Source organism: Ovis canadensis, chromosome 3 (genome assembly GCF_042477335.2).
Source record: "Ovis canadensis isolate MfBH-ARS-UI-01 breed Bighorn chromosome 3, ARS-UI_OviCan_v2, whole genome shotgun sequence".
Lineage (NCBI taxonomy): Eukaryota > Metazoa > Chordata > Mammalia > Artiodactyla > Bovidae > Ovis > Ovis canadensis.
The window spans coordinates 168,266,785-168,286,913 of NC_091247.1; the positions used below are offsets into that span (position 1 = coordinate 168,266,785).

At 49.2% G+C, this 20,129-nt stretch overlaps 2 protein-coding genes and 1 pseudogene across 5 annotated transcripts; 1 reads left to right on the top strand and 2 right to left on the bottom strand.

Annotated features, from left to right (window-relative positions):
- The first annotated feature begins 573 nt into the window (after positions 1-573).
- On the top strand, positions 574-8,476 carry ZBTB39 (zinc finger and BTB domain containing 39). 3 transcript variants are annotated; one of them, XM_069580973.1, is made up of 2 exons: positions 574-742; positions 2,226-8,476. In XM_069580973.1, exon 2 carries the CDS (start codon positions 2,270-2,272, stop codon positions 4,391-4,393), a length of 2,124 nt encoding a protein of 707 aa, XP_069437074.1. In that variant the 5' UTR covers positions 574-742; positions 2,226-2,269; the 3' UTR covers positions 4,394-8,476. The 3 variants fall into 3 exon arrangements, with proteins under 3 accessions (XP_069437074.1, XP_069437076.1, XP_069437075.1); XM_069580975.1 differs by having other exon boundaries at positions 584-1,176; XM_069580974.1 differs by having other exon boundaries at positions 627-1,212.
- A 2,073-nt stretch (positions 8,477-10,549) lies between these two features.
- On the bottom strand, positions 10,550-12,754 carry GPR182 (G protein-coupled receptor 182). 2 transcript variants are annotated; one of them, XM_069580976.1, is made up of 2 exons: positions 12,540-12,754; positions 10,550-12,015 (listed from the first exon to the last, which is right to left on the bottom strand). In XM_069580976.1, exon 2 carries the CDS (start codon positions 11,997-11,999, stop codon positions 10,818-10,820), a length of 1,182 nt encoding a protein of 393 aa, XP_069437077.1. In that variant the 5' UTR covers positions 12,000-12,015; positions 12,540-12,754; the 3' UTR covers positions 10,550-10,817. The 2 variants fall into 2 exon arrangements, with proteins under 2 accessions (XP_069437077.1, XP_069437078.1); XM_069580977.1 differs by having other exon boundaries at positions 10,550-12,124; positions 12,540-12,672.
- Positions 12,755-19,002: 6,248 nt separating this feature from the next.
- LOC138436357 (protein cornichon homolog 1 pseudogene) lies at positions 19,003-19,596 on the bottom strand (annotated as a pseudogene).
- Between the last annotated feature and the right edge of the window lie 533 nt (positions 19,597-20,129).

A 20,129-nucleotide genomic window follows, 5' to 3' on the forward strand; every position in this document is an offset into this window, starting at 1 on the left:
TAAGCACCTTTCCTATGAACCAGAAGCCTGTGTGTTGGGGCGGGGGCGGGAGGGAGCAGCGGAGACACAGCCGTGTGCAGAACAGCCCCTGCCTTCAGGAAGCTCAGTGCCTAGCGGAGGAGACAAATAGTTAAAGTGGCAATCTTACAACTGTTTCTGAAACTACACCAGCAGACGTTCTGAGAGTAAACTTTTGGGACTGTGAGATGTAGAACAGGGGAGGCGATTTAAGCTTAGCCTTGGGATAGCGTTTTTCACTTCTCCAGGTACTAGGGCGAGGAGGGAGTGGTCCAGTACTTACAGGATGAGTGCTTCAAAAAAAGCCAGGCTTGGGTGGTGGTGGCGGTGAGGGCTGGAAACGTCCTGGCAAATGCCCGCGGGGGCCCGGTGGCGGCGGCCCCAGGGCCTCGCGGGGGTTAGAAGTGGGGCAGGGGTCCCCGGGTGGCGCAGTGGCTTCGGCCAGCCTGCTTCGCTCCCGGCCCCACCGTGTGGGGGCGCTGCCTCCTCCCTGGCGGCTGGGGGCGCTGCGGCCGAGCGGCGGGGGGCGCTGCCTCCTCCGGGACGGCGGGGGGCGCTGCGGGCCGGGCGGTGGGGGCGGCCCGGGCCGGCGCGGCGAGCGGCGCGGCGGATGGAGAGTCTGGCCGCGGCCGGCGGCGCCGCCTCCTCGTCGGGCCGGGCACGGCGGGCCGGGGCCTTTGTGTGAGGCGGCGGCGGCGATGGTGCTCGGGCCCCGCGGAGCCGGGTAAGCGCGGCCAGGCCGAGGGCTGCCCTGGCCGAGGCCCGACCCTCGTCCCGGCCTTTCTCTCGCTCTCGCTGGGCTCCCTCCCGCCCGCTGCCCTCGGCCGGATCCATCCTCCCCCGCCGCGCGCCGACCCCCGCCGGCTCCGCCGCCGATCCTTTCGACCCCCGGCCGGCCCCGCGCCCCGCCGCCACCCCCTCGCCCCCGCCCGAGGTCGTCTTGAGGAATTCCCGGCTGTTTGGGGGAAGGGACCGAGGTGCTCGATGCCCCCTAGATGGAGTGCCCCAGCCGGATCCAACGCCCTTCCTCCCGAATTCGACCCTCCAGAAGGGAGACCGTGGCGCCGCGCGGTTGTTGGGGTCCCTTCTCAGAAGTTCCGAATCCGTTCCCTCCCACTGCCGCTCGGGCTTCCCGGTGCCCCGACCTGCTGACCGTTGGTGTGTGGCCATCAGGGCCCCGGAGATCCTTCGCTGGTACCCAACAAAGCTCAGAGGCTTCCTGGGCCCCAGAAAAAGTTGGGAGTTAGTCCAGTGTCGTGAGGTGGAGCAAGGGGGCTGTGTTGCACAGGGCGAGTCGTGAGGCTGAAGGAGAGGGCAACGAGTTTGGCTTTTTTCTGGTCTGCAGGACTTAGAAAGGGGGGGAAATGGTACTGAGCAAGGCTTCAGGAGTTACCTGTGTAATTGGGTAGCTTCTTATCCCAAACCCTATCGCAAGGCATCAGGTAAATCTCTCAGTTCTGGTCAACATAAGCATAGCTCCTGAAAAGGGTGGGGAAAAAAAGACCTGAAGAGTGTTTAGGTAATTCTAAATACCGTAGTTGTGTTCTTTACTTCTCTGGCTTCACCCACAAGCTACAGAGAGTGTGATAGAACACTATCTGAATGGCCCTGGGCTAAGACGTAGGTAGCTTAGATAGGGAAAGATGGGAACTCAAGAATAAACAAGTGATTTATTTTAGGGCCTGAAAGAACACAGCAGTAAGAGGAAAGGAAAGGGTAAAGCATCTTTTCCCTAGTAGCTAATGGAGCTTGATAATTGTGTTCACCTATGTGTATGGCATTTGGCCTAGTAAGGGAAGAGAATATACTCAGTGAGATAGGAAAGCTTGTATTCAGGAAGAAATTAGGAAATTAATATGAGAAAAGTTTAAACCAGTTGCTTGGGTAATGAAATATAAGAAGGTATCAAGAGAATACTTTGGCTTTAAAGCACTAGCTTCTGTCCAGTCAGGCCTCCAGCTTCTCTTAGAGAAGAATTTATCAGATTTTTTTCAATATTTTTAGATTTTTTTGTGATCACTCTCTTGGGGGATGTGCAGGGAGAAAGGTTACTGCCCCATCACTTCTGCTGTCATCGTCCCCTCCAGCAGAATGGAGCAAGTGTATGTCCATTCACGCTTGCTCTCTACCTGGGGCTATTGTCCCGCAGAGCTCTTCACCTACAAGGATGTGTTTGGCCATCCACCTTATCCTTTTGCTGTCCGCAGATTAACTGTGCTGATAAGGAGGCAACTTCACAGGAGCTGCTAAGATGGGCATGAGGATCAAACTGCAAAGCACCAACCACCCCAACAACCTGCTGAAAGAACTCAACAAGTGCCGGCTCTCAGAGACCATGTGCGATGTCACCATCGTGGTGGGGAGCCGTTCCTTCCCGGCCCACAAAGCCGTGCTGGCCTGCGCAGCTGGCTACTTCCAGAACCTCTTCCTCAACACTGGGCTTGATGCTGCCAGGACCTATGTGGTGGACTTCATCACCCCTGCCAACTTCGAGAAGATTTTAAGCTTTGTCTACACGTCGGAACTCTTCACGGACCTGATCAACGTCGGGGTCATCTACGAGGTAGCAGAGCGTCTGGGTATGGAGGATCTCCTCCGGGCCTGTCACTCCACCTTTCCTGACCTGGAGAGCACTGCCGTGGCCAAGCCCCTGACCAGCACCAGCGAGAACCACTCTGGTACCCCGAGTTGTAGCTCAGCAGAACCCCCCCATCCCCTTGGAGAACTCCGGGGGGGTGGGGAGCACTTTGGTCCTGATAGAAACTATGCGTTACCTAGTGATGCTGGAGGAAACTATAAAGAGGAGGAGAGAAATATTACCAGTGACACTAACCAGAGCCTGCAGCCGCTGCCGCCAAAGACAGAAGACCACGATGCCCCTGCTCCGTTCACCTCCGTCCCCAGCGTGGTGACCCAGCCAGGCCTGGGCACTGTCAGCACGGGCATCCAAACCAGCACCAGCTCCTGCCAGCCATACAAAGTCCAGAGCAATGGAGACTTCAGTAAGAACAGCTTCTTCACTCCTGACAGTGCAGTAGACATTACCACTGGGACCAACTCCTGTCTGGGCAACAGCGACCATTCCAAAGACCCCAGTTTTGGACAGATGGATGAGCTCCAACTGGAGGACCTGGGGGATGACGACTTGCAGTTTGAAGACCCCACCGAGGAGATTGGCACAGCTGAGGAGGTGATTGAATTGAGTGACGACAGTGAGGATGAGCTAACTTTTGGAGAGAGTGAAAACCGAGAGAATAAGGCCATGCCCTGCCAGGTATGCAAGAAGGTTCTAGAGCCCAACATTCAACTGATCCGACAACATGCTCGGGACCACGTGGACCTGCTGACTGGCAACTGCAAGGTCTGTGAGACCCATTTCCAGGACCGGAACTCCCGGGTCACCCATGTTCTCTCCCACATTGGTATTTTCCTCTTCTCCTGCGACATGTGTGAAACTAAGTTCTTTACCCAGTGGCAACTGACCCTCCACCGACGGGATGGAATATTTGAGAACAACATCATCGTCCACCCCAACGACCCCTTGCCTGGGAAGCTGGGTCTCTTTGCAGGGGCGGTCTCTGCGGAGCTGAAATGTGCTGCCTGTGGGAAGGCATTGGCCAAAGATTTCCACGTGGTCCGGGGCCATATCCTTGACCATCTGAACCTGAAGGGCCAGGCCTGCAGCGTCTGTGACCAGCGCCACCTCAACCTCTGCAGCCTCATGTGGCACACACTTTCCCACCTTGGCATCTCTGTCTTCTCTTGCTCTGTGTGTGCAAACAGCTTTGTGGACTGGCATCTCCTGGAGAAGCACATGGCTGTGCACCAAAGCCTGGAAGATGCCCTCTTCCGTTGCCACTTGTGCAGCCAGAGCTTCAAGTCAGAGGCTGCCTATCGCTACCATGTCAGCCAGCACAAGTGCAACAGTGGCCTTGACACACGGCCTGGTTTTGGACTCCAGAACCCAGCTCTCCAGAAGCGGAAGCTGCCGGCAGAGGAGTTCCTGAGTGAGGAACTGGTGCTGCAGGGCCAACCTGGGAACAGCAAGTATAGCTGCAAGGTGTGCGGCAAAAGGTTTGCCCACACGAGTGAGTTCAACTACCACCGGCGGATCCACACGGGCGAGAAGCCGTACCAGTGTAAGGTGTGCCACAAGTTCTTCCGAGGCCGCTCGACCATCAAGTGCCACCTGAAGACGCACTCGGGGGCTCTCATGTATCGCTGCACAGTCTGTGGCCACTACAGCTCTACCCTTAACCTCATGAGCAAGCACGTCGGTGTGCACAAAGGCAGCCTCCCACCTGACTTCACCATCGAGCAAACCTTCATGTACATTATTCATTCCAAAGAAGCGGAAAAGAACCCGGACAGCTGACTGGGTCCCAGCAGAGCCAGGGGGAGCTACAGGCGGCAGCCAGGACATTGGTCTTCTAATGGCTGTTGGTCCTGCCCCAGCTGAAGTTACAGTTTTGCCTTGCTAGGAATTCTGTTCTGTCCTGTGTTTAAAGAAGACAAAATACATAGCACATGAACACTAACTGTTTCTGAGAAGCAGCGGCCCTGTCATGTTTACCTCCTTACCTGTTCTTGTCCGTGGAGGGCTGTGTCTTTGATTCTTTGGAGGCTGGTTTTGGGATCTCATCAGGCAGTTGGTGTCAGCTAGATTCCCTTCCCCAGCCTCTTGAGTTTTAGTTTACTGATAGGTTTTATGCTGCTAAGAATCCAACCAACAGCCTCACTGAACAGAGGAGGTGGAGAGAGGTTTTCACTGTGGGTATTACTGCCGGACCTCCAACCAGGACAGCCAGCTAGGAGAGATTTGGGGAATGTGGTCATTCAGAAAAGAAAAGGCAGCGCACCCTTGGGTGCTGGTCCCATCCCTTAGAAGGGCTGTCAGGGATGAGGGGCCTGCTTGTTCCAGGGCTCTAATCTGCTGATTGGACAGTAAAATCTCTTGGCAGCTAGATCCAAACCGGGGACAGAGCTTTGTGTTTAGGTCTGAAAGCCTTGGGATGAATCCTTGCCAGCTGCAAGAGGTGTCCTGCAGTGCTGCCGAAAGCAGCAGCCTGGGATGCACAGGCAGGGAGATTTCTCTTTTCCCCCCAATTCCAAAGAAATGGGATCTTACAGAGTGGTAGCCCAGGATGTCAGGACTTCCCTGTGGGCAAAAGAGACAGGGAGCCACTTTGATGTAGTCATCAATCATCTGGCCTCCCTCGACCCTGAGTTGTCTGGTGGAAGGGTGGGGATGTCTCTGAAGCAGCAGCCTTGCCTTAATTTGCATCCAGTCTCCCACCTAGAAGTGTTTTTGGCCTATAGTGTAGATGCGAAGACCCCATGAGGTGGAGGGGTGGACTGTGAGCCCTTCAGGATTAAAGGGACCCGAGTAGCTGGATGTACATTCTGTCTGTCCCAGTCAGGTAACCTATTGTTTACTTTGTGCTAACTGGGCCAGAGTTTTGGCAGCTCACCTTTGACCTGCTGGATTTATCCTGATCTGTCATTGCATGGCCACCAGAGGGTGCTATTGACCAACAGCTGGTTCAAGCCCTCTCCAGGTGACTGGGTAATGGATCTGCCCAGTCGTGGTTGCTGGTTGACTCTGTTCTTATTTGCCTTTTGAGGGGATCTTGCCCAAAGAAGGCTTGAGGGAGAGAGCCCTCGGAACTCGCATCTCACAAGGTGGCACCTCCAAAACCCATACTACCTCACCTGCTCAGGCGAGCTCTGGGGGTCCCTGGCCCTGCCCCTGCCCTTCGTGGGACTCAGCAGCACTCCGGGCTGTTTTACAAGCAAGTAGTTTTAATTAACTCACAAAGCCTTTTTGGACATTAATATTTATTTATTTTTGTTTTTGTGTACATATTACCCAGCATCTCTGTTGGCTAAGAGACTTCAGGAAAATGAGCTTCTCCCCAGCAAGTAGCCATATTCCAGGGGACAGTCCTGGCCAGATATTTGGGGAACAGGGGCTTGAACTAGGGGAGAACAGGTCAAGCCTTTAAACAAGCAAATGCTTTTCTCTCCAGATAAGTCTCTTGCAGAATAAACCCAGGGAGCCCTTTAGGGAATGGATGTAAATTCTAGAAAGTTGAGGCTTGTTAAATCCTTGGACCTTTTATCCCCTTCCCATCCTGTGGTTGAGTAGGTTGGGGACTGGGTTGGGATAAGATCACATGAAGGCCCTGTTTGCATATTTTCTCATTCTTCCTGAAGTTGGGAAGTTATAGTAACACATAAGTAAACCAAAGCCCTGGCCCTTTTGGACTTGCCCCTAGATCTACCCCCAGCCCTAACTGATAAAGCCTTGGAGTTTTGTGTGCATAGCTGTCCAGTGAGGTGACCATTACTTGAAGGGACTTGTCAAGTGGCCGGCTTTCACTATCAGAATCCAATGAGTTAAATGTTCCCTTGGGACATTCTTGCTAGAAAGCAGTGCTGAGACTTTTCATCCCTGACTGACTGCTTCCTTTCTTCCCATTAGTCATTTCAGAAGGAAAGTGTGTAAAAGACCACAGTCAACTATCTTTTCAGCTTTTCAAGCCTGAGTCATTTCTCCCAGATTGTGGGTGAGGACTGAGTTTTGAATGGCCAGATTTGATAGTGGGGCTACTCCCTAGAAGCCAGCTGGGTAGCTGAGAATGGATCAGTATGCTGGAGAAACCCTTTTCCTTAACAGAGGGTTATCACTGATGCTGGGTAGTCTGTATACTTAACCTGAAACTGTGAAGTTTTCCCTTTTTGCCAGTAAACCAAAAAGCAAATCCTTGAAACTTTACCCCTAACTCTAAAAGACTGCACCCGCTGACCCTCCTGAGGCCAAGTGGTTGACCAGGGTGGCTTGGTTGGCTGCAGTCAGACATGTAGCAGGGTCAGTAGCTCATGAGGCTCATTGACCAAACACTGTCCCCCGCGTGTCCCCCATATTCACACCTCAACCCTTCCTGTTTGGAGTCATGTTTGCTTCCTCTGCCACCAGCCACTCTTCTGTACTCTTTTACTTGAAAAACTATATTGTGGCAAAGGGCACTCTAGGATACCTGGTGGAAGGTATTAATTTTATTCTGAATTTAAAATATTTTCAATTGTCTGTTCATTGGGTCGTGTTGCCCTCTGCCCTGGAGCCCAGTTTAGCACTGTCTTCTGCTGTATCGTTCCAAGGTTCGTTCTGTTTGATCCTTGAATGTCTCTTCTTTTTCATCCCCCACCTTTTTTTCTTGTTCAGTACTCAGGACTGGCTACATAATTTATAGAGCCCTTTGTTTAAAAACGGTTAAGAATTTTGTGGCAACTAGAGCATTAAAGCAAACACAAGGCCATTCTCATCTTGTTTCCTAAGGGAAAGGGTGGTACTCGAATGCTCTTGTGTTAGTCGCTCAGTCGTTCTGGCTCTGCGACCCCATGGACTGTAGCCTGCCAGGCTCCTCTGTCCATGAAATTCTCCAGGCAAGGATACTCAGTGGGGTAGCCATTCCCATCTCAAGGGGATCTTCCCGACCCAGGGATCCAACCCAGGTCTCCTGCACTGCAGGCAGATTCTTTACCATCTGAGCCACCAGGGAAGCCCCTGTTATTCTAATGGCACACTGTAAACAGCTGCTTTTGGCCAGAGGAAGGGATCAGTATCGTGGCACTCCTCTGCCCATCCATGACTTACTGATGCTACAGGACCTGCCGGGAAGTTCTGCTGTACCCTGGTGTTTGGTCCTAAAGTTTCAGACTCCATGGAGTCTCTAGTTCATGGCTAGTTGGGAAGAAAGGAGGTGGGGATGGGAGTCAAGAAATAGGTAAAAATTCTTTTTGACATTCTTCTAGTCTATATGAGTACCCTTTTGTCTCTAGGAAACCTCTGAGTTGAATGACCTTCTCCCCAGTCAGGTTTTGCTGCTGGTGAATATTCTTCTGACCACCTGCACCTATCACCCTCCGACCCCCAGACTATTCAACTTTGGAAGTGAATTTACACTTCTTCATATACGGACATGATTTTGTTGGCATGGAAGTGGACTGTGCAGAAATGTGCCCATCTGGGAATCCTCGTGTGTCCTTTCCCCCAAATCCTGCACTGAATGAATCAGGAAGCAGGCCACACCGTTTGTTTCAACGTGCTTACTCATGGTAAACTTCATATCAGAATGAAAATGAAACTTTTACTTTGGATGTTTTCTTTAACACCCTTCCCCTGTCCAGTCCACCTCCCCTCCCACCTCTACTAGCTACGTCTCTTATGAAACTGAGAAGAGTTGTTGACATTTAACTCCTTCCGTTAAATTAATAAGTACTGACCTCCTAATATTTAAGTGTTTACTATCTATTGCTGTAAAGTTTTGTATATTTTGTAAACTTCTTTTCTCAAATAGTAGATGTCTAAAATCGTTGTACATCTGATTCTTTTATATTCCATTGTTCAGCACAAAGTGTGGTTTTTATTTAGAATAAAAAAAAAGGAAATTTGAAATGGTAGTTCTTTTCCTATTTACTGTGGTCTGCTCATCCCTCACAGTTCAGAGTAACTGGGCCATCACCCTCTCACTAGCAATGTTCGGCTCAGCGGATGCCAGAGTTCTTTCAGGTAGCACATTTCCTTTCCTGTAGCTGGAATTTCCCGGGGTTGACTTGATCTGTTTTTAGTGGAAAATTAACTCAATGACCCAACCTTTTCAGAGGGACCATCTCTAAGGGGAATCTTTTATTGGCCCAGAGAGAGCAGTGGGACTCTACTAATGTCTGGTTGGACCAGAGGGTTGGTCACAAATTGTCTTGCTGGTGCCATTCAACATGACTTGGTATGTCGGAATGGAGAGAGGCAGATTCAGAGATGGGGCAGAGGTTTGGCCTAGTTTCGTGAGGTTGGTAACCAACGTTCCCCTACAGAGAGGAGACAGACCTGGAGTTAGGACGTGACATGGTCCCCTTGGTCTCAGGGCACACGGATTTGACCTGGCGCCCATCAGTGCTCAGCAAACACAGAGCTGGGGGCCTTGCTGCCATCAGCCCCGTGCTTGCTTCTCAGGCCCTGAGGAAGTACCTGTGCTATCAGAGTGATCACTGGTTCCCGAAGTGGAGTCTGTGAGAAAAGAAGATGTTGGGAAAGTGGCCTCAGGTAACCGAGAATGTAACAGATGTAGATCTGGGTTTCCTTGAGGGAACTTCTGGAGCCTGATTTGGGGGCGGCAGTGATAAGGGCATTGGATCTGGGCTGGGTTTTTATGTGGGCACAGGGGAGGAAAGTCTTTATAACACATTCTCTGCATTGTTAGGTTCCTGGACTCCCCTAGTTGAAAAAGGCTTCAGCTCTGTGCTACTGAGCAGCGGTTTGTAGCATGAAGACCCTTTATATAAAAAGACCCTTTTTCAGGTTTGGGTCCAGTGAGCAGAGGGAGTTAAATGGACTTCCCTTGGTGCTCCTGACAAATGGGTTCATACAGTTCTGAAGCACATGTTTAATGCATTTGGTGAATCTGTTTAATGCATCTCAGATTTCCAAGAGCAGAGGGGGAGGCCCTCCAGGTCAGTGAGTAGCTATTCCAAATTAAACATTCCAGACATAACTGAGCACTTGAGCAGGACAGAAGGTCTCAGTGATTGTGTCCACAAGCCCCTCAATTCTCCACCAGCAGGATGCAGAGGCGGAGGGCTCAGGACTGGTGGGCTGGGGCCTGCTCCGAGGCTTTACTTCAGTCAGAGCACTTCGTGGACAAGGTCCTAGTTTCCCAAACTGGTATATAGAGCCCTTTCCAGAAGACCTCCATGTTCGCAAGAGGACTTCCGTTCCTGTCTGTAGGCCAACTGTGAATAGAAGTTGCTGGACAGGAAAATTATGAGGAGACTTGGCCAGGAAAAAAGAAGTCTGAGGGTCAAAACTGACTTAGGAGACACCAGGCCTCTGCCCTGTGACAGAATGGAGTATTTCCACTTCCCACCCTCTGCAGGGGCAAGACAGGGGCAGAGCACCCATGAGTGCAGCTGCTGCCCATCCTGAAGACTGCTCCCGGAATGGTTGTCCCTCGCTATTTTCCTGGGATCCAGAGAGAAAGGGAGGGACTGGGGGCAGAAGTCTGGGGGCAGAGCTGGGGGCAGAGGGGCTATGAGCAGCATGGACTTAGGGACAGCTCCTCTGCTTGTGAGGGGAGGGGGATCAGGATGGACAAGGAGGAGAGTGTCAGCAAGCCCTTTCCTGAATGGTGGGGGAGGAGAGTCCTCCTAGCGGCCCTGCTGCAGGGTGCCTGTCTCAGACCTCGGCCTCACCCGCCCCTGCTGTCCCCACCCGCTCCATTTATCATCGCATTGAGGATGCACTGCTGGGAAACAGCCTGCTGAGGCCTCCTGGCTCCTTGGCCTCTGGCCTCTTGTCCCTGCAGCCTGCATGATGTGCTGGGAGGTCAACAAGCGCAAACACAAAAGGAAAGTTGTGTGCGGTTCCTGTGGAGCTCACTCTTTCCGGCCGGGGTGGTTTTTGCTGAGCATCTCTTTGGCCTCAGCTCCATTCCCAATCCCAGCTTGCAGTGCAGACTTGTTCAGAGATTCAGAGTCATGTCTCTCTCTATTCTTTATTTCACCTTTTCCCCTACATCTCTCCCTTCGGCACAGGGATGGTTTCAAATAGTGAAACGCCCAGGATCTGCTCTCTTCCCCCGCCTGCCTCCCTCCCCATCCCCACCTCAATATTTGAAGACATACTCAATATTGGCCATGAGCGCTCTGACCTGCTCCCATGCTCCACCCCCCTGCCCCCCCACCCAGATCTCTCACCTACTTCCAGCTTTCTGCTTCACTGGTGGAGGACACTGGACCCTTCCTCAGCTGGCTACAAGAGACTGGGGAGCGGAGGTGGGTGGGGTGTTTGCTGCCTGGAAGTTCAGGCTTGGGTGGTGGTGGGGGCCGGCTGCAGGGGGCTGGATGCCCTCCTTGGTGATGATGATGGAATGCTGGGTGGAGGAGGAGGAGGAGGAGGAGGCATGTCTGCCCTCCCTGGCCTGGACCTTGGGAAGGTAATGGACCACGGCGTTGAGGAGCCGGCCCCGGAAGCTCGGGCTGAGGAAATTATAAAGGATGGGGTTGACAACACAGTGGAGCATGGAGAAGCAGTCAATGATGTCGTAGAAGAAGTAGAGCAGGTGGGCCAGGTAGCAGTGGAGGGAGATGTGGGTGCCGTGGAGTGTGAGCAGCAGCAGGGTCAGGTGGTAGGGCAGCCAGCAGATGACAAAGACGGCTATGTAGGCGCACACCAGCAGGCAGTGGCGCCGGCCCTCAGGCTGTCCTGTCTGCCGGAGCCGGCGGGCCGTCAGCACGTTGAAGATGGCGATGAGGGGCAAGGGCAGCAGGAAGCCCAGGATGGTGGTGGACAGGGCCACCACCATGGCCCACGTGCTGTATGTTTCAAAAGGTGCCATGAAGAGGCACATGGGCTCAAAGCTGTCCACCAGCCGGATGTGGACCACCTCGGGCAGCGGGATGAGGGCCGAGAGGACCCAGACCCCGGCACACACGGCCCGGCGCCCTCGGTGCTGGTGGCGCTGCCAGGAGGGAGAGGCATTGGTGAGGGTGACGTAGCGGTCCACGCTGAGGCACACCAGGAAGAAGATGCTGCTGTACATGTTGGCATAGTAGAAATAGTGGGTGAAGCGGCAGGAGAAGCTGCCCCAGAGCCAGGTGTAGTCCAGCGTGGCCTCCAGCATCCACACGGGCAGAGACAGGATGATGCCCAGGTCAGCGATGGCCATATTGAGCACGTAGAGACGCAGCAGCCCCGCGCGGGCCGAGCCCCGCCAGTTGACGCAGATCACCAGGAGGTTCTCCACCAGCCCGACCACGAAGATGGCCAGGTAGAGCACAAAGAGGGCTACGCGCTTGGTGTTCTCGTTGAGCTCCATGTGGCACTCGGGCAGGGTGTGGTTGAAGAAGTGGAGCAGCTCCGTCCAGTTGTAGATCTCTCCCACGTCCCTGGTGGGCACCACGCTGGGCCCTGAGGTGGCCGACATGAGGACTGGCAAGTGCCTAATGGGGAGAGGGAGGGCTGGAGGAGCAAGGGAGCCTCGAAGGCAGCCTCATGTCCCCAAGGTCACAGGCCACGGGGGCCAGGAGGTTTTGGGGAAAGATCCTGAGTCTGAAGAGGAAGAAAGGGAAGTGTAACATTCGAACCATAAATAATTAGCACACAACTCATTGCTGGCTTTGACCCACGAACAGAAATATTCTGTTAAGGGGTCTCCGTGGTGGGAGAAGCCAGAGCCCAACCGCTTTCTTCCCGGCGACCAGTCCCCCTGGGTGGGTTCCATCTCCACTTCTCTCCTGGAGCTTCACTGCTTGGCCCTTTTGTGCAGGCCTTCCTTAGGGGCTCCTGCTTTGTCTCGCTATTTGGGCCTTGCGTGTGGGACACACACACACACACACACACACACACACACACACCCACACACACACCCCTCCGCTTCATCCTTGGGGACATCTGTGGATCATGCAGGAAAACCAATCACCTCCAGACCCCACGCCCTGCTTCTCTGAGAGAGGGCGACCCTCACCTGAGCTTCCCTGTCGAGAGCACCTCCGGTTGGGGAGGGCCGGTGGGTCTGGACCGTTGGGGAGCGGCAGGGAGGCTGAAGGGACTGTGGCTGCGGAGCTGGCTCTGCTGCAGGCTTCAGGGCCGCCCTTCTCATCCGGGAAGCAGTATCACTGGCTGAGGCTCTGTGGGAGAGGGTCGGGGTTTTTCCTGCCTTCTCCCAATCCAGTTAGAGGGGAAGTCACAGCAAAAGTTCCAGTGTGGCGGTGACAGGGAGGAGTCAGGCTGCAAACATTAAAATCCAGACTCCTGTGGCTGGGTGAACTTACCTCTTTAAGCCTCAGTGCTCTCCTCTGGAAAATGGGACAACAATCGTATCTCCTAATAAGGGTGCTTGTGAGAATTAAATAAGCCATCAAAGTGACATGCTAAAGCTTTATATATGTATATATTTTCCACTGATAAACGGGATTGGAATCCCACTCTCCCCTGTCTGTCTTGACTCCTACTGAAATAGAACTGGATGGGGGTAGGAAAATAAGTCTGAAAATTATTCAGATATAATCACTCTGGCCCTTCTGCTGAATGGCCACCCTGCATTCCTCCAGCCTTCATTCTGTGATCTGAGGTGAGACTCTGGAGAGAGAGATAAGACTGAATGGGGAGGGGACTGTGCTGAGCTTCAGGGAGACTCCTGGATGGTGAACAGCATTCTCCAGCCTCCAAGCTCCACACTGCTCCAGCCAAGGCTTCTTTCTCCCTCCAAGCCGAGAGGAAGGCTCGGAGCCCCAGATGTGTGTTCTTGGTGAGCATCTTGTGTCAGCTGAGCTTTTTCATCTCAGTCATTTGATCCCCCAGGAACCCCTGTGGGGAGGGAGGGTGGGCTTCCTTATCCAGAGATGTTGCCTGTCTCACACAAGCCACACAGCGGCATCGAAGAAAGAGCAGAGCCACCTGGAGCTGGGCCCATGCTTTGTGGAGCCAGGGGTGTGTTGGCTGGAGGGGATTGGACATATACAAATTAATCGAGGTGAAATCCCTATGACAATATCAATATTTTAAAGTGTACACTTCAGTGGCATTTAGTATTCACGTTGTTGTGCAACCACTACCTCTATGTAATTCCAAAGTATTTCCGTCACCCCAGAATAAAGTTTTGTCACTTCCGTTAAGCCTGCACTCTCAAGTCCGCTCTCCCTTCAGTCCTGGCAGCCGCTGTTCTGCTTTCTGTCTCTCTGGCTTTACGTATTGTGCCCAGCTGCTCAGTCGTGTCCAGCTCTTGGTGATCCCATGGTCTGTAGCCCACCAGGCTCCTCTGTCCATGGAATTTTCCAGGCAAGTGTACTGGAGTGGGTTGCCATTTCCTCCCACAGGGGATCTTCCCGACCCAGGGATGGAACCCATACCTCTTGCATCTCCTGCATTGTTAGGCGGATTCTTTACCACTAGCACCACCTGGCAAGCCATTTATGTATTAAAGATAATTAATTTCAGTTGAATCATACAATGTGTGACCTTAGTGTCTTTTCTTTTTCACTTAGCATTATATTAAAAGATTTAAAAAAATTGAAGTATGGATGATTTCCAGTGTTATGTTAGTTTCTGGTATATAGCAAAGTGATTCAGTTATATACATATATATATATATATATATATATATATATATATTTTTTTTTTTTTTTGACCATGCCACACAGAGAACCTTAGTTTTCCGACCAGGGATCCAGCCCATTCCCCCTGCAGTGGAAGCATGGAGTCATAACTGGACCACCAGTGGTTATAGCTTTTATTATAGGATATTGAATATAGTTCCTATGCTATACAGTAAGACTTTATTGCTTATCTATTTTACACATGGTAGTTTGTATCTGCTAATCCCAAACTCCTAATTTATTCCCCCCACCACCTTTCCCCTTTGGTAACCATAAATTTGTTTTCTCTGTTTGTGAGTGTTTCTGTTTTGTAAATAAGTTTACTTGTATCATATTTTAGATTCCAACCTAAGTGATGTCATGTGGTATTTGTCTTTCTCTGACTTCACTTAGTATGATGACCTCTAGATTTATCCATGTTGCTGCGAATGGCATTATTTCCTTTTTTTATGGTTGACTACTTATTCCACATTTTATTTATCCATTTATCTGCTGATGGACATTTAAGTTGCTTCCATGTCTTGGCTATTGTAAATAGTGCCACTATGAACATTGGAGTGAATGCATCTTTTTTGAAAGAATTTTCTCTGGATATGCCCAGAAGGGAATCATATGGCAATTCTAATTTTAGTGTTTTAGGGAACCTTCATACTGTTTTCCGTAGTGGCTGCACTAATTTACTTTCCCACCAACAGTGTAGAAGGGTTCCTTTTTTCCACATCCTCTCCACAATTCATTATTTGTAGACTTGTAAAAAACAGCCATTCTGACTGGTGTGAGGTGATACCTCATTGTAGATTTGATTTGCCTCTCTCTGATGATTAGCAATGTTGAGCATCTTTTCCTGTTCCTATCAACCATTTATATGCCTTCTTTGGAGAAATGTCTAAGTCTTATGCTCATTTTTTGATTTTTTTTGTTATTGAGTTATACAAGCTGTTTGCATATTTTGGAAATTAAGCCCTGTTAATTGCATCATTGGCAAAAATAATCTCTCCCATTCAGTAGGTTGTCTTTTCATTTTGTTTATGGCTTCCTTTTCTGTGCAAAACTTGTAAGTTTGATTAGGTTCCATTTGTTTATTTTTATTTCTATTCTATTTCTATTCTATTTTTATTTCTGTGTTTATTGGAGACTGACCTAGGAAAACATTGCTATAATTTATGTCAGAAACTGTTTTGCCTATGTTCTCTTCTAAGAGTTTTATGATGTCATGTCTTATATTTGTCTTTAAGCCATTTTGAGTTTTGTATGTGTGTATGTGTGTGTATGGTGTGAGGGAGTGTTCTAACTTCATTGATTTACATCACTTAGCGTAACATTTTTGAGATTCATCTGTGTTGTCCCTTGTGTCTATACTTCATTTCTGTTTATGGCTAAGTAATATTCCACTGTGTGGATATAGTGCATTTTGTTTATCCATTCAAAGAGTGGTTTTTTTTTTTTAAAGTCTGCTAACTGACCTTTTTAATTGTGGTAAAATAAACATAACATCAAGTTTACCATTGTGGCTATTTTAAAGTATATAGTTCAGTAGAATTAAGTACATTCACATGCACTTTTTAAAATTCTTTTAAACTTTTAATTGGAAGATAATTGCATTACAGTGTTGTGTTGGTTTCTGCTGTACAATAATGTGACCACAATGTGACAATGCAACCATCACCACCATAAATACACATACGTCTCCTCCCTCTTGAACATGCCTCCCACCCCGCAACCTCATCCCACCCCTCTAGGTTGGCACAGAGCACCAGATTGAGCTCCCTGTGTTATACAGCAGCTTCTGCTGGCTACCTATTTTACGTACGGTGATGTATATGTTTCAATGCTACTGTCTCAATCCATCTTACCCTCTCCTACCCCCACCCCCGGCTGTGCCCAGAAGTCCATTCTCTGTGTCTGCATTTCTATTCCTGCCCTGCAAATAGGTTCATCAGTACCATTTTTCTAGATTTCATATATTTACATTAATATACAATATTTATTTTTCTCTTTCTGACTTATTTCACTCTGTATAACAGGCTATAGGTTCATTCACCTCACTAGAACTGACTCAAATTCATTCCTTTTTATGGCTAAGTAATACTCCTTTATCCATTCATTGCTGATGGACATCTTGGTTGCTTCCCTGTCCTGGCTACTGTAAATAATGCTGCAATGAACTCTGGGGTACATGTGTCTTTTTGAATTATGGTTTTCTCTGTATATGTCCAATAGTGGGAATTATGGCTTTCTCAGTATATGCCCAACAGTGGGATTTTAGTGTCTGACTCTTTGTGACCCCATGCACTGCAGCCCACCAGGCTCCTCTGTCCATGGAATTTTCCAGGCAAGAATTTTGGTGTGGGTTGCCATTTCCTCCTCTAGGGGATCTTCCTGACCCAGGGATTGAACCCACATCTCCTGCGTCTCCTGCATTGGCAGGCAGATTCTTTACCACTGTTGGGTCATATAGTAGTTTTATTCCTAGTTTTTAAATATAATCTCCATACCATTCTTCATAGTGGCCACATAAGTTTGCATTCCCACCAACAGTGCAAGAGGGTTCCCTTTTCTCCACATCCTCTCCAACATTTATTGTTTGTAGGTTTTTTGATGATGGTTTTCTGACCAGTGTGAGGTGATACCTCATTGTAGTTTTGATTTGCATTTCTCTAATAATGAGTGATGTGGACCATTTTTTCATGTGTTTATTGACCATCTGTACACTCACATGTACTTAATGCCACCGTCACCACCAACCATCTCCATGGAAAAAGATATTTTCAGTTTTCTTAAAGCTTTCTCTACTCATGACACTTTTGACACCAAATGTGTAGAGTTTCCCCCCAACACCAACCAGTTTTCCAACTCTCCAGACATCAAATGCTGCTAAGTCACTTCAGTCATTTCCGACTCTGTGCGACCCCATAGACGGCAGCCCACCAGGCTCCCCTGTCCCTGGGATTCTCCAGGCAAGAACACTGGAGTGGGTTGCCATTCCCTCCTCCAGTGAATGAAAGTGAAAAGTGAAAGGGAAGTCGCTCAGTCGTGTCCGACTCTTCGCGACCCCATGGACTGAAGCCTACCAGGCTCCTCTGTACATGGGATTTTCCAGGCAAGAGTACTGGAGTGGGGTGCCATCGCCTTCTAATTTAAGTCAATTCTGACACCAACCACCTGGAGTTAGTGTCAGACTCCACAGTATTCTTGCCTGGAGAATCCCATGGATGGAGAAGCCTGGTAGGCTACAGTCCATGGGGTCGCAAAGAGTCAGACACGATTGAGTGACTTCACTTCACTTCACTACAGGTTTAAGGGCTCACAAGATTGTCCTTACTTAAGTTGCAAGCAATGGGTTCCTCTAGGTACCCACACTTCTATCCAAAGTGACTACAAAGTTGGGGGTTCCCACAATCCCCTCCTGCCAGTTTTCATAACTTGGTAGATTGACTCACAAAACTCAGGAAAATATTTACTTATGTTTACTGTTTTATTGTAAAGGCTATAAATGAAGAGCCAGAAAAAGAGGTACATTGGGTGAGGTCTGTCCCCATAGGGTTGAAATACACCACCCTCCTGGCACATGGATGTGTTGTTCACCAAACTGGAAGCTCTCTGAACCCCATAGTTTAGGAATTTTTATGGAGGCATCGTTACATAGACATGATTGATTATTAATTTAGCCTCCAACACCATTCTCTCCAGAGGATGGTGGGAGTGAGGCTGAAAGTTCTAAGCTTCCAATCAAGGCTTGGTCTTTCTGGTGGCCACCCCCAACCTGAAGCCATTCAGGAGCTGGCCAGGAGTCTCCTCATTAGAACAAAGACATTCCTATCACCCAGGAATTTCCAAGGAATCTGGGAAATCTGTGTAAGATGCTCTTATCACTCAGGAAATTACAAAGGTTTTAGGAGCTCTGTGTGAGGAACTGGAGGCAGAGACAAAATATATTTTTCTTTTTGTTTAATTTCAGAGTTTTATCGTATTGCACTAAAGGAACAGCTGGATGGTTATACAATGTTCTGTCTCATTCGGTTTTGAAAATCTAAAGCACTTGCAAATTCTTAAGAATACCTTTATTATAACATTAAGTATAGTAACCAATTTCTTAATAAGCAAAGTCTCACAAATTAAAGCATATTTAAAATAGCTTTAAATGCATTCTTCACAAGTAAGTCAGCATATATTTTTGTATCATGTTCACTTATGCTTAAGAATTAAAGCAAGTATATTATGCTGGTAGAAATATGAGAAAATCTCTCATTCATGCAATATATAGGGATAGTATTTCAAGCCCAACGGGAAAAAATCCCACTCTTATTATTTTTTTAATGCATCCATATATAATCATCTACATGATAGATAAGGAAACCCATGAAGTTTCCCACAGGTCAGATACATATTTTCAGTTCATCAGAAGCACCTGATATCTACAGCTAATTTCTAATTAAATGGCATTTCAATAAAACCAAAATGAGCCCTATAAGCACCTATAAACAAAAGCTTCCAATGGACTAAGGACAGTCAATAATTAATGCAATCAATCATTCAAGGGATTATGGCTGTTCCTTAAGGAGTGCAAGTTCCAACCTGTCAACACCAGAGGCATCATTTTATATTAATTTATATGTAATTCCATTTAAATTCTTTATCCAAGTATAACACATGAAAACAGTCTTTCCAAAAACAAAAAAATGTGGAAACATTTAAAAACTAAGAAATCATTTTTTAAAGTAACTGATCAGATTCCATAGGCCACTCTTGGAAACACGATCTTGCTGGATAGAATCCATTCATTGGTGGCTTTTTGCATGCACTTAACTGGACCAATTCTTCTGAGCTGTTGTTCTAAGAGCTCACCAAAGCATAGATCATGCCATGTAGGTAGTAAAAAAAAGGCTAGAAGAGAAAAAGCTGATTTGCACCATCCTTCTTTCTGACAATATGCTAGAATATGTGCATTCATGATGGCTGCAGGATCACAGAGTCCTGGTCCACTCATCACTGGTCTACTCCTATACTTCCAAACGTATGCCAAGAGGGGCATATCGACACCCAGCGTAAACCACTCTGCTACATGAAGAAACGTGACACAGAAGAAAGCATGAAAAAAAAGAGAGTAAGCATGCATGAGAGGATTCAGGGTATTACACTGGTCTGTAGGATTCTCGTAATCAGTCTTCAGCTCATCCAATGCTATAATCAAATGGCGAAGAAGATGAACGCGGAGGTGAGCAGCAGCGCCAGCCAGCATATAGCGCCAGCATATAGCGCCAGCATATAGCGCCAGCATATAGCGCCAGCATATAGCGCCAGCATATAGCAGAAGGCCGCGAGAGTGAGCGCAATGGCCTGGGAGAAGGGAGCAGCGCTTTGACAGCGGAAAAAGGCTGCGCAAGGCCCTCTGAGTAAAACCATTCGCTTCCTGAGGCCACATCCCATACCTCCGCTGCCGGTGCCTCCGCCGCCGCCAAAATATATATTTCTTACTGTGTTACACCTCCACTCACATATCAGATCACTCCCAGGTCCAGAAATCTGTCACGATGAGCTGTGACGATGTAAAATGTGGCGTCTGGGGGGCTTCCCTGGTGCTCGGTGATAAAGAACCTGCCTGCCGCCAGTGCAGGAAACGTGGGTTCAATCACTGGTCTCTCAAGATCCCACATGCTGTGGAGCAACCAAGCCCATGCGCCACAACTATTGAGCCTGTGCGCTAGAGCCCAGGAACCGCAACTACTGGACCCCGGGGGTCCTAGAGCCCGGGCTCCGCAACAAGACCAGCCACCGCAGTGAGAAGTCTGTGCACCGCAACTAGAGAGTAGGTCTCGCTCTGCAACTAGAGAAAAGCCAGAGAAGGAGCAAAGACCCAGCACAGCCAAAAATAAATAAATAAATAAATAAGTACGTTCTCTCCATCATGGCCGACTCTTTGTGACCCCATAGACTGTAGCCCTCCAAGCTCCTCTGTCCAT